The 12,636-nt window shown below is 47.1% G+C and overlaps 1 protein-coding gene across 2 annotated transcripts in view; it reads left to right on the top strand.

Annotated features, from left to right (window-relative positions):
* The window catches only part of LOC120990317, a 563,944-nt gene that overhangs the window by 361,765 nt on the left and 189,543 nt on the right, over window positions 1-12,636 (top strand). For both annotated transcript variants that reach the window (XM_040419049.1, XM_040419048.1), the window contains exon 11: window positions 2,294-2,440. In XM_040419049.1, coding sequence (XP_040274983.1) covers window positions 2,294-2,440 — 147 coding nt within the window. The remainder of the gene's footprint in view (window positions 1-2,293; window positions 2,441-12,636) is intronic.

Below are 12,636 nucleotides of genomic sequence, written 5' to 3'. Positions count from 1 at the left end.
CAGCACTTAATAGCGCATGTGTACCGCCTCCTATGCTACATGCTAAATGAGGCATTAGTGTACATTTTGATCAAAAGTCATAAGCCCACTCACCACGCCAAGGTTGCCTCTATGAGTGGGTCCTACTCTAAAATTGGCACGGCGCTGCGCGGCGACCACCTACGCTGTGGCGCCAATCCGGCAGGCGGCGGGACCCAGCAGCCAAACGGCACCCTTGCTGCCTGACTATGCCATACCTAGAACTGGGCCCCACAGACCCGCCAGAAAAACAGCACAGTGGCCCATGTGCAGCACCACACCATGTGAACAGTTGTCAAAGATCACCTTACCTGAAGCCCTCAGGAACTCCAACTGAGAGCATGGTAGGTTAATTTAATCCCTCCTGCAAATTACCTTGCTAATTAAAATCACCAGGCTGAATGTAAGGAGTGCTGATCCAGGGACAGAAACTCTAAGGCTGGTTTCACATGGGCGTTGTGGGTGCGTTGCGGGAAAAGATGCGGGTGCGTTGTGGCAACATGCGTGATTTTCCCCCGTGAGTGCAAAGCGTTTTAATGCGTTTTGCACACGCTTTAGAAAAATTGGCATGTTTGTTACCCAGACCCGAACCCGGACTTCTTCACAGAAATTCAGATTTGGGTTCAGTATTCTGTAAATTGTATTATTTTTCCTTATAACATGGTTATAAGGGAAAATAATAGCATTCTTTAATACAGAATGTTTAGTAGAAGGTCAATTGAGGGTTAAAAAAAAAAAAAATAATTAACTCGCCTCCTCCAATTGATCGCGTAGCTGCCGATCTCCTGTTATTTCTCCAGGACCTGTCAAATCACCTGTGGTGACATCACTGTTCTCATCACATGATCCATCACCATGGTGATGGATCATGTGATGGACCATGTGATGAGCGCAGTGACATCACCACAGGTCCTTTTCCTCAAAGAAGAAGACAGAAGAGAAGCCGGGCTGTGCGAACAAGTGGATTAAGGTGAGTTAAATTATAATTTTTTTTTTTTAATCCCTCCATCACTATTTTACTAAGCATTCTATATTAAGAATGCTATTATTTTCCCTTATAACCATGTTATAAGGGAAAATAATAAAGATCGGGTCCCCATCCCGATCATCTCCTAGCAACCGTGCATGAAAATCGCACCGCATCCGCACTTGCTTGCGGATGCTTGCGATTTTCACGCAGCCTCATTCACTTCTATGGGGCCTGCGTTGCGTGAAAAACACACAAAATAGAGCATGCTGCGATTTTCACGCAACGCACAAGTGATGTGTGAAAATCACCGCTCATGTGCACAGCCCCATAGAAATAGAAATGAATGGGTCCGGATTCAGTGCGGGTGCAATGCGTTCACCTCACGCATTGCACCCGAGCGGAAAACTCACCCATGTTAAAGGGGCCTAAGTCTACGTAAAAAATAAATAAAAATAAATGAATCGCACATCCAGCTGCTATGCTTTGATCTCATCCCCGCTACTTTTGCAGAAAACAGCACTAAATAGCGCATGTGTACCGCCTCCTATACTGCATGCTAAATGAGGCATTAGTGTACATTTTGATCAAAAGGCATAAGCCCACTCACCACGCCAAGGTGGCCTCTATGAGTGGGTCCTACTCTAAAATTGGCACGGCGCTGCAAGACGACCACCTACGCTGTGGCGCCAATACCGCAGGCGGCGGGAGCAAGCAGTCAAACAGCACCACAGCACTTAAGTTTGCAGTTTTGTGTCTTTTATACTATTTTTGTTTAAATCGATTCGCTGACACTTTGTGGGATTCGATTCACTCATCTCTAAACACCTGGCACTATTGACCCTAGACTACCAGGAGTATGATAGCAACACTGTTACCAACCCATTTATTTAGAAAGTATAGTCAGAGAAATGTTCCCATCTCTGTTGTGGGCACCAGCACACTTGGAAACCTCTCTTTAAAAATCCTTGGCTTGCCCCTGTCTCTAATGATTTTCTAATTATTTGTCTAATCATTTGCTCATGACTGGTGCACCTGACTATGACTTTAATTTTGTCTCTACAGTATGTATGTAAATAGATATGTAACTATTTTTCCACATTGTTAAATGGCAAAAATGTGATTTTTCTTGTGTAATTAACTGAAAAATAAATGAATTTATTATTCAATTTCATCAACTTTATCTTAACATTCTGTTTGACTGAAAATAAAAAAAATGCGGATCTTATGTTCTTATGTTTTTACCTGTGTATTGAAAGTGTGGAAACGTGTGAAAAGTTTGTTAACATACATTACTTTGCTACACAGGTAGATGCTGTGATTCTACTAACAGAAAATGGCTTAAAGGTGTGTGAAAAAGAAGTTAAAACAATGTTCTCTAAAAGTGGCTTTCTCAAAAATTTCAAGAAACAACCAGACAAGCACACAGTTATGCTTCTTACATACCCAGAAAAGGTATGAATTATTTATTTAGTCTTACTAATAGTGTTGAGCGAACAGTTCGAGCATAGTTCGGGTCCGTACCGAATTTTGGGGTGTTCGTGACACGGACCCGAACCCGAACTTTTTCGTAAAAGTTCGGGTTCGGGTTCGTCGTTCGGCATGTATTTTGGCGCATTTTGAAAGGCTGCAAAGCAGCCAATCAACATGCATCATACTACTTGCCCTAAGATGCCATCGCAGCCATGCCTACTATTGGCAAGGCTGTGATTGGCCAAGTGCAGCATGTGACTCAGCCTCTTTATAAGCTTGTGCGCACGTCGGGACGTGCTCACTCCCGATGTGAATAGAACAGGGATAGACGCAGCTGATGCTAGGGCGAGAATAGGCAGGGATAATTGAATAACTGGAAGCAAATTTCTCTCCTCCACCTGTGATTCATCTGAACAACTGCAGCTGAGTAGAGATGGCCCGAACTATCCGACGGCGAACAGTTCCCGGCGAACATAGCTTGTTCGCGTTCGCCTCTGCCGGGCGAACACATGCGATGTTCGGTCCGCCCCCTATACATCATCATTGAGCAAACTTTGACCCTGTACCTCACAGTCAGCAGACACATTCCAGCCAATCAGCAGCATACCCTCCCTCCCAGACCCTCCCACCTCCTGCACAGCATCCATTTTAGATTCATTCTGAAGCTGCAGTCTTAGTGAGAGGAGGGAGACTGTAACTGCTGCTGATTTAATTGGGAAATCGATAGCTAGGCTAGTGAATTCAGTGTCCACTCCAGTCCTGAAAGACTCATCTGATCTCTGCTGTAAGGACAGCGTCCTGACAGCACCCCAAAAAGCCCTTTTTAGGGCTGCAACATTAGTCTGCTTTTTTTTTTTCCTTTATATACATATTGCAGTTGCCTGGCCTGCCTGTGTGTGAGGAGCTGCAGGCCCACAGACTGTAGTGTGCCCACTGCCAGTGCTCACCCCTGTCATTCCGTGTGGCACAGGACTTTGCTTAAAAAAAGGCACTTAATTTTTACACTTTAATCTAAGGTTAGTTGCCTGCCAGTGTGTGTCAGGCTGACTTCCACTGACTGTAGTGTGCCCACTGCCAGTGCCCACCACTCATACCGGCTGGCACAGGACTTTGCATAAAAAAGGCATTTAATTTTTACACTTTAGTGTAATTTCAGCTGCTTGCCTGCTGCTAGTGTGTGTCAGGCCGACTTCAACTGACTGTAGTGTGCCCACTGCCAGTGCCCACCCCTGTCATCCCGTGTGGCACAGGACTTTGCTTAAAAAAAAGGCACTTCATTTTTACACTTTAATCTAAGGTTAGTTGCCTGCCAGTGTGTGTCAGGCCGACTTCAACTGACTGTAGTGTGCCCACTGCCAGTGCCCACCCCTGTCATCCCGAGTGGCACAGGACTTTGCTTAAAAAATAGGCACTTCATTTTTACACTTTAATCTAAGGTTAGTTGCCTGCCAGTGTGTGTCAGGCTGACTTCCACTGACTGTAGTGTGCCCACTGCCAGTGCCCACCACTCATACCGGCTGGCACAGGACTTTGCTTAAAAAAGGCATTTAATTTTTACACTTTAATGTAATTTCAGCTGCTTGCCTGCTGCTAGTGTGTGTCAGGCCGACTTCAACTGACTGTAGTGTGCCCACTGCCAGTGCCCACCCCTGTCATACCGAGTGGCACAGGACTTTGCTTAAAAAATAGGCACTTAATTTTTACACTTTAATCTAAGGTTAGTTGCCTGCCAGTGTGTGTCAGGCTGACTTCCACTGACTGTAGTGTGCCCACTGCCAGTGCCCACCACTCATACCGGCTGGCACAGGACTTTGCTTAAAAAAGGCATTTAATTTTTACACTTTAATGTAATTTCAGCTGCTTGCCTGCTGCTAGTGTGTGTCAGGCCGACTTCAACTGACTGTAGTGTGCCCACTGCCAGTGCCCACCCCTGTCATACCGAGTGGCACAGGACTTTGCTTAAAAAATAGGCACTTAATTTTTACACTTTAATCTAAGGTTAGTTGCCTGCCAGTGTGTGTCAGGCTGACTTCCACTGACTGTAGTGTGCCCACTGCCAGTGCCCACCACTCATACCGGCTGGCACAGGACTTTGCATAAAAAAGGCATTTAATTTTTACACTTTAGTGTAATTTCAGCTGCTTGCCTGCTGCTAGTGTGTGTCAGGCCGACTTCAACTGACTGTAGTGTGCCCACTGCCAGTGCCCACCCCTGTCATACCGAGTGGCACAGGACTTTGCTTAAAAAATAGGCACTTAATTTTTACACTTTAATCTAAGGTTAGTTGCCTGCCAGTGTGTGTCAGGCTGACTTCCACTGACTGTAGTGTGCCCACTGCCAGTGCCCACCACTCATACCGGCTGGCACAGGACTTTGCTTAAAAAAGGCATTTAATTTTTACACTTTAATGTAATTTCAGCTGCTTGCCTGCTGCTAGTGTGTGTCAGGCCGACTTCAACTGACTGTAGTGTGCCCACTGCCAGTGCCCACCCCTGTCATACCGAGTGGCACAGGACTTTGCTTAAAAAATAGGCACTTAATTTTTACACTTTAATCTAAGGTTAGTTGCCTGCCAGTGTGTGTCAGGCTGACTTCCACTGACTGTAGTGTGCCCACTGCCAGTGCCCACCACTCATACCGGCTGGCACAGGACTTTGCATAAAAAAGGCATTTAATTTTTACACTTTAGTGTAATTTCAGCTGCTTGCCTGCTGCTAGTGTGTGTCAGGCCGACTTCAACTGACTGTAGTGTGCCCACTGCCAGTGCCCACCCCTGTCATACCGAGTGGCACAGGACTTTGCTTAAAAAATAGGCACTTAATTTTTACACTTTAATCTAAGGTTAGTTGCCTGCCAGTGTGTGTCAGGCTGACTTCCACTGACTGTAGTGTGCCCACTGCCAGTGCCCACCACTCATACCGGCTGGCACAGGACTTTGCTTAAAAAAGGCATTTAATTTTTACACTTTAATGTAATTTCAGCTGCTTGCCTGCTGCTAGTGTGTGTCAGGCCGACTTCAACTGACTGTAGTGTGCCCACTGCCAGTGCCAACCATTCATACCGGGTGGCACAGTAGCTTGCCGATAAATAAGGCATTTAATTTTTACACTTTAGTGTAATTTCAGTTGCTTGCCTGCTGCCAGTGTGTGTCAGGCCCTCTTCCACTGACTGTAGTGTGCCCACTGCCAGTGCCAACCACTGATACCGGGTGGCACAGTAGCTTGCCGATAAATAAGGCATTTAATTTTTAGACAGTAGTCTAAATTCAGTTGCTTGCCTGCTGCCAGTGTGTGTCAGGCCCACTTCCACAGACTGTAGTGTGCCCACTGCCAGTGCCAACCACTCATACCGGGTGGCACAGTAGCTAGCACGCGTAGTACCACTTATCTAAAAAAAAAATGACAGGCAGAGGCAGGCCACCCCGCAGGGGCCGTCGTGGTCGTGGTGCTGTGATTTCCACTGTCCCTGGAATAATGCCCAGTTTTCAGAGGCCACGTACCCTGAACCCGAAAAATTCAGAGGACGTAGTTGACTGGCTTAGACAGGACACCCAATCTTCAACAGCTTCCGCTAAGAACCTTGACGCACCATCCTCCTCCAACTCAGCTTCGGTCACCTGCTCTCAAGTTACCACGCACCCGCCCGTCGCCACTACCACCACAGCCACCACAGCCGCTTCACTTGATCCGTCAGAGGAGTTATTTACACATCAGTTGGATGCAATTAGTGATGCGCAACCATTATTGCCAGATGATGTAGATTACGGGGATATGTCTCAGTCAGGCAGGATTACACACATGGACGTACAGTGTGATGATGATGATGTTGTACCCGCTGCTGCTTCCTTTGCTGAGGTGTCAGATACAAGTGAAGCGGTTGATGATGACGATGTGTCCACGGATGCCACGTGGGTGCCTGCTCGAAGAGAAGAAGAGGGGGAAAGTTCTGAAGGGGAGACAGAGAGAATGAGGAGACGAGTTGGAAGCAGGGGGAGGTCGTCGCAAGGAGTTAGTGGCACAGTCAGACAGCATGTATCGGCACCTGGGGTCAGCCAGACAGCACGCCAGTCAACGCATGCTGTTGCCACCACTAGAATGCCGTCATTGCAAAGCTCAGCAGTGTGGCATTTTTTTTGTGTGTCTGCCTCTGATAAAAGCAATGCCATTTGCAACCTGTGCCAAAAGAAACTGAGTCGTGGGAAGTCCAACACCCACCTTGGTACAACTGCTTTGCGAAGGCACATGATCTCACATCACAAACGCCTATGGGATCAACACATGAGTACAAGCAGCACACAAACTCAAAGCCACCATGCTCCTCCTGGTCCTGCATCTTCAGCCACGTCAACCACTGCTGTCCTCCCTGCCCCCTCTCAACCACCCGCCACTCCATCTCTCACCTTCAGCAGTTCCTGCTCATCTGCCCACAGTCAGGTGTCTGTCAAGGACATGTTTGAGCATAAGAAGCCAATGTCACAAAGTCACCCCCTTGCCCGGCGACTGACAGCTGGCTTGACGGAACTCTTAGCCCGCCAGCTTTTACCATACCAGCTGGTAGAGTCTGAGGCCTTCAAAAAATTTGTCGCTATTGGGACACCACAGTGGAAGGTACCCGGACGAAAATTTTTTTCAAAAAAGGCAATCCCAAACCTCTACCATGTCATTGAAAAGGAAGTCATGGCATCTCTGGCATACAGTGTTGGGGCAAGGGTCCATCTGACCACTGATACCTGGTCTGCAAAGCACGGTCAGGGCAGGTATATCACGTATACTGCGCATTGGGTCAACCTGCTGACGGCTGACAAGCATGGAATGCGTGGCTCTGCAGCGGAGTTGGTGACACCACCACGACTTGCAGGCAGACCTACTGCCACCTCCTCTACTCCTACTCCATCCTCTTTAATTTCCTCCTCGGCTGAGTCCTCTTCTGCTGCGGCGTCTGGCTGCACATCAACTGATTCCCCCCAGCTCCCCAGGGGCTATTCCACATCCCGGATACGACAGTGTAACGCTATCTTGGGGTTGACTTGCCTGAAAGCAGAGAGCCACACAGGACCAGCACTCCTGTCCGCCCTGAACGCACAGGTGGATCAGTGGCTGACCCCGCACCAACTGGAGATCGGCAAAGTGGTGTGTGACAATGGAAGCAATCTGTTGGCGGCATTAAATTTGGGCAAGTTGTCACATGTGCCGTGCATGGCACATGTGTTGAATCTCATCGTACAACGTTTTGTGTCTAAGTACCCAGGCTTACAGGACGTCCTCAAGCAGGCCAGGAAGGTGTGTGGCCATTTCAGGCGTTCCTACACGGCCATGGCGCACTTTTCCGATATTCAGCGGCGAAACAACATGCCAGTGAGGCGCTTGATATGCGACAGCCCGACACGTTGGAATTCAACACTCCTAATGTTCGACCGCCTGCTCCAACAAGAAAAAGCCGTCAACGAGTATTTGTATGACCGGGGTGCTAGGACAGCCTCTGCGGAGCTGGGAATCTTTTTGCCACGTTACTGGACACTCATGCGCAATGCCTGTAGGCTTATGCGTCCTTTTGAGGAGGTGACAAACCTAGTCAGTCGCACCGAAGGCACCATCAGCGACCTCATCCCATTTGTTTTCTTCCTGGAGCGTGCCCTGCGAAGAGTTCTGGATCAGGCTGTAGATGAGCGTGAAGAGGAAGAGGAAGAGTTGTGGTCACCATCACCACCAGAAACAGCCTTGTCATCATCGCTTGCCGGACCTGCAGCAACGCTGGAAGAGGAGTATGAGGAAGAGGAGTCAGAGGAGGAATGTGGCAGCTTTGAGGAGGAGGAAGACCAACCACAGCAGGCACCCCAGGGTGCTCGTTGTTGTCACCTATCTGGGACCCATGGTGTTGTACGTGGCTGGGGGGAAGAACAGACCGTCAATGACATCAGTGAGGACGAGGAACGGGAAATGAGAAGCTCTGCATCCAACCTTGTTCAAATGGGGTCTTTCATGCTGTCATGTCTGTTGAGGGACCCACGTATAAAAAGGATAAAGGAGAACGATCTGTACTGGGTGACCACGCTACTAGACCCCCGGTATAAGCAGAAAGTGGCAGAAATGTTACCAAATTACCGAAAGTCGGAAAGGATGCAGCAGTTCAAAACCAAACTAAAAAATATGCTTTACACAGCTTATAAGGGAGATGTCACAGCACAACGGGAATCTAACAGGGGAAGAGGTGAGTGTAATCCTCCTCCTACCACGGCGGCAAGGACTGGACGATTTACAGATGTGTTGTTGATGGAGGACATGCGGAGCTTTTTCAGTCCTACTCATCGCCACAGCCCTTCGGGATCCAGCCTTAGAGAACGACTCGACCGACAGGTAGCAGACTACCTCGCCTTAACAGCAGATATCGACACTCTGAGGAGCAATGAACCCCTTCACTACTGGGTGTGCAGGCTTGACCTGTGGCCTGAGCTATCCCAGTTTGCGATAGAACTTCTGGCCTGCCCTGCTTCAAGTGTCCTGTCAGAAAGGAGCTTCAGTGCAGCAGGAGGCATTGTCACTGACAAGAGAAGTCGCCTCGGTCAAAAAAGTGTTGATTACCTCACCTTCATAAAGATGAATGAGGCATGGATCCCGAAGGGACTGACAGTGGGGGATACGTTTGACTAACAAAAGGCCTGATTACATGCCTTGGCCTCAAAATGGTCCCCACGCTGCTGTATTTAATGTCTGCATACCGGATGACTTTCGTGAATTCTCCACCACCAACTAGGGTTCAAGCCGTAATGTTTTAGTCACTTTTCTGCCTGGAAAACATAAATTTTTCCGGCCGCTGCTACAATAGCGTCTGCAACAGTGCCATTATTTTTCAGGCATGTGTACATGCCTAATTTTTATGTCCTATGGTGCAGCACTGTGGCTGCAAAAACAAACCAAAAAAAAAAGGCACATACAAGTGTCAATTCCCCTTCGTGATCGTTACCTTGTTGTGGTGAAGGGGCTTGCGTATCACAATGAAGCAATCATCATCACCTCTATAAAAGTGTGTTGGCAATGTTGCCACACCCCAGATGATAAGGCCGTTGCTTCATTATGGTCAGACCAAAAGCGATCGGGTGGCCACGCTACTAGACCCCCGGTATAAGCAGAAAGTGGCAGAAATGTTACCAAATTACCAAAAGTCGGAAAGGATGCAGCAGTTCAAAACCAAACTAAAAAATATGCTTTACACAGCTTATAAGGGGGATGTCAATGGGGGATTCGACAATGGTTAATCAATTCGACCGGATAGGGTCCGTAACAGGGATTAAACTGATAGCAATAGTACTAGTTAAGACACCACTCATATAGGGTGTCACAGCACATTGCTCTGTGCACGCGCAGTGCCCCAATTTGGGAGTAAGAGGACCGACCAAGCTGCTTTTTCCATCTCCCGGTTCCTGAAATCAATTCAGTTTAGTGTATGAGAGTTTGGTCTGTCACTGTGAAGGCAGTCGAAGGTACCCGGCCTAAATTTTTTTTCATAAAAGGCAATTCCTGATATGGGACGTAACAGGGATTAAACTGATGAGAATAATACTACAGAAAATACCACTCATATCGGTGGAGGGAGCCAGCGTTTTTTTAACCATCTCCCCGTTCAAAAAATCTATTTAATAAATGGCCCCCAGATTGGGGATGTTAGAGGGATTAAACTGATGAGAATAGTACTACAGAAAATACCACTCATATCGGGTGTGACAGTAAATTGCACGGCGCAGATGCAGTCACCGTGGTTTAAAACAGAGTGGAGGGAGCCAGCGTTTTTTTAACCATCTCCCCGTTCGAAAAATCTATTCAATAAATGGCACCCAGATTGGGGACGTTAGAGGGATTAAACTGATGAGAATAGTACTACAGAAAATACCACTCATATCGGGTGTGACAGTAAATTGCACGGCGCAGACGCAGTCACCGTGGTTTAAAACAGAGTGGAGGGAGCCAGGTTTTTTTTAACCATCTCCCCGTTCGAAAAATCTATTCAATAAATGGCACCCAGATTGGGGACGTTAGAGGGATTAAACTGATGAGAATAGTACTACAGAAAATACCACTCATATCGGGTGTGACAGTAAATTGCACGGCGCAGACGCAGTCACCGTGGATTAAAACAGAGTGGAGGGAGCCAGCGTTTTTTTAACCATCTCCCCGTCCGAAAAATCTGTTTAATAAATGGCCCCCAGATTGGGGAGTCGGGGACGTTAGAGGGATTAAACTGATGAGAATAGTACTACAGAAAATACCACTCATATCGGGTGTGACAGTAAATTGCACGGCGCAGACGCAGTCACCGTGGATAAAAACAAAGGGGAGGGAGCCAGCGTTTTTTTAACCATCTCCCCGTTCGAAAAATCTATTCAATAAATGGCACCCAGATTGGGGACGTTAGAGGGATTAAACTGATGAGAATAGTACTACAGAAAATACCACTCATATCGGGTGTGACAGTAAATTGCACGGCGCAGACGCAGTCACCGTGGATTAAAACAGAGTGGAGGGAGCCAGCGTTTTTTTAACCATCTCCCCGTCCGAAAAATCTGTTTAATAAATGGCCCCCAGATTGGGGAGTCGGGGACGTTAGAGGGATTAAACTGATGAGAATAGTACTACAGAAAATACCACTCATATCGGGTGTGACAGTAAATTGCACGGCGCAGACGCAGTCACCGTGGATAAAAACAAAGGGGAGGGAGCCAGCGTTTTTTTAACCATCTCCCCGTTCGAAAAATCAATTCAATTGACCTTTCGGGGACCCTTGGTGTTGTACGTGGCTGGGTGGAGGAAGAAACCTTCAATGACATCACCGGGACGTGGCTAGCTTGGTATCCAACCTTGTGCAAATGGGGAGTTTGCGGTTGTGCAAATGAACTGTTTGCGGTGCATTAAAAGGGGAGTTTGGTCTGTCAATGTCTGTGATGCGGGCGTAACCCTTACACTACCTGATCGATACAACATCATACCTGATCGTATACACACACTGGATGTTTTAAAGCACGTTATTCCAAACAATTTAGGAATGTTAGTTGATTTATGCCCTTTATGGATTAAAACCCGACTCTGCGTCCACTACGTAATTTTCCATGGGAGTTTTGCCATAGATCCCCCTCCGGCATGCCACAGTCCAGGTGTTAGACCCCTTGAAACAACTTTCTCATCACTATTGTGGCCAGAAAGAGTCCCTGTGGGTTTTAAAATTCGCCTGTCTATTGAAGTCTATGGCGGTTCGCCCGGTTCGCCAGTTCGCGAACATTTGCGGAAGTTCGCGTTCGCTGTTCGCGAACTGAAAATTTTATGTTCGCGACATCACTACAGCTGAGCTGCTTTTTTGATAGGGATTGGCTATTTTTAGAGTGGCCAGAGTGATTTTTCCATCCACATGTACCTGGGCTGACCGCCGGCCGCCATTTTGCGACTTGTAGTGCTGCAGCAGAAGCTGCCACAGTGTGCATTCCAAAGCTCCAAACAAGTCAGACATCTACACCTGGGATTCAGACCAATAGCGATTTAGCAGCACAGTCCAAGGCTATTTTTTTTAAAGGTTGTGCAGACCATTTTGTGGCACATGTTACTGGGCTGATAGGCGGCGGCCATCTTGGGACTAGTGCTGCAGCACAATCTCTCCCAACGTCCATTAATCACTTGTAATAGTGGTCTGTGCCATAGAAATCCTACATCAGGGACTTGGGTGTGCTTGTGTCACCCCTACTAATACCAGTCCACCTGTAATCCATACAGTGAAAAGCCATAAAGTATTCCAGTGAGGGAATTTTTTTTTTATTTAAAAAAGGCCAAGTTAGTTTATCTGGCGTTCAATATACTAGATACAGTTAGGCCTGCGTTTCATACATCTGGAATTAGCAAACTAATGTGCTGGGGTTGGGAAAACATATATGTACCCATACTAGAATCTGTCAAAGAAAGCGGTACTCACATATAACAGTCATTCCATCTGTAATCCATACAGTCAAAAGACTGAAAGTATTCCAGTGAGGGAATTTTTTTTATTTAAAAAAGGCCAAGTTAGTTTATCTGGCGTTCAATATACTAGATACAGTTAGGCCTGCGTTTCATACATCTGGAATTAGCAAACTAATGTGCTGGGGTTGGGAAAACATATATGTACCCATACTAGAATCTGTCAAAGAAAGCGGTACTCACATA

Source organism: Bufo bufo, chromosome 2 (assembly GCF_905171765.1).
Source record: "Bufo bufo chromosome 2, aBufBuf1.1, whole genome shotgun sequence".
Classification (NCBI taxonomy): Eukaryota; Metazoa; Chordata; class Amphibia; order Anura; family Bufonidae; genus Bufo; species Bufo bufo.
This window is presented reverse-complemented; position numbering and strand designations above follow the sequence as displayed.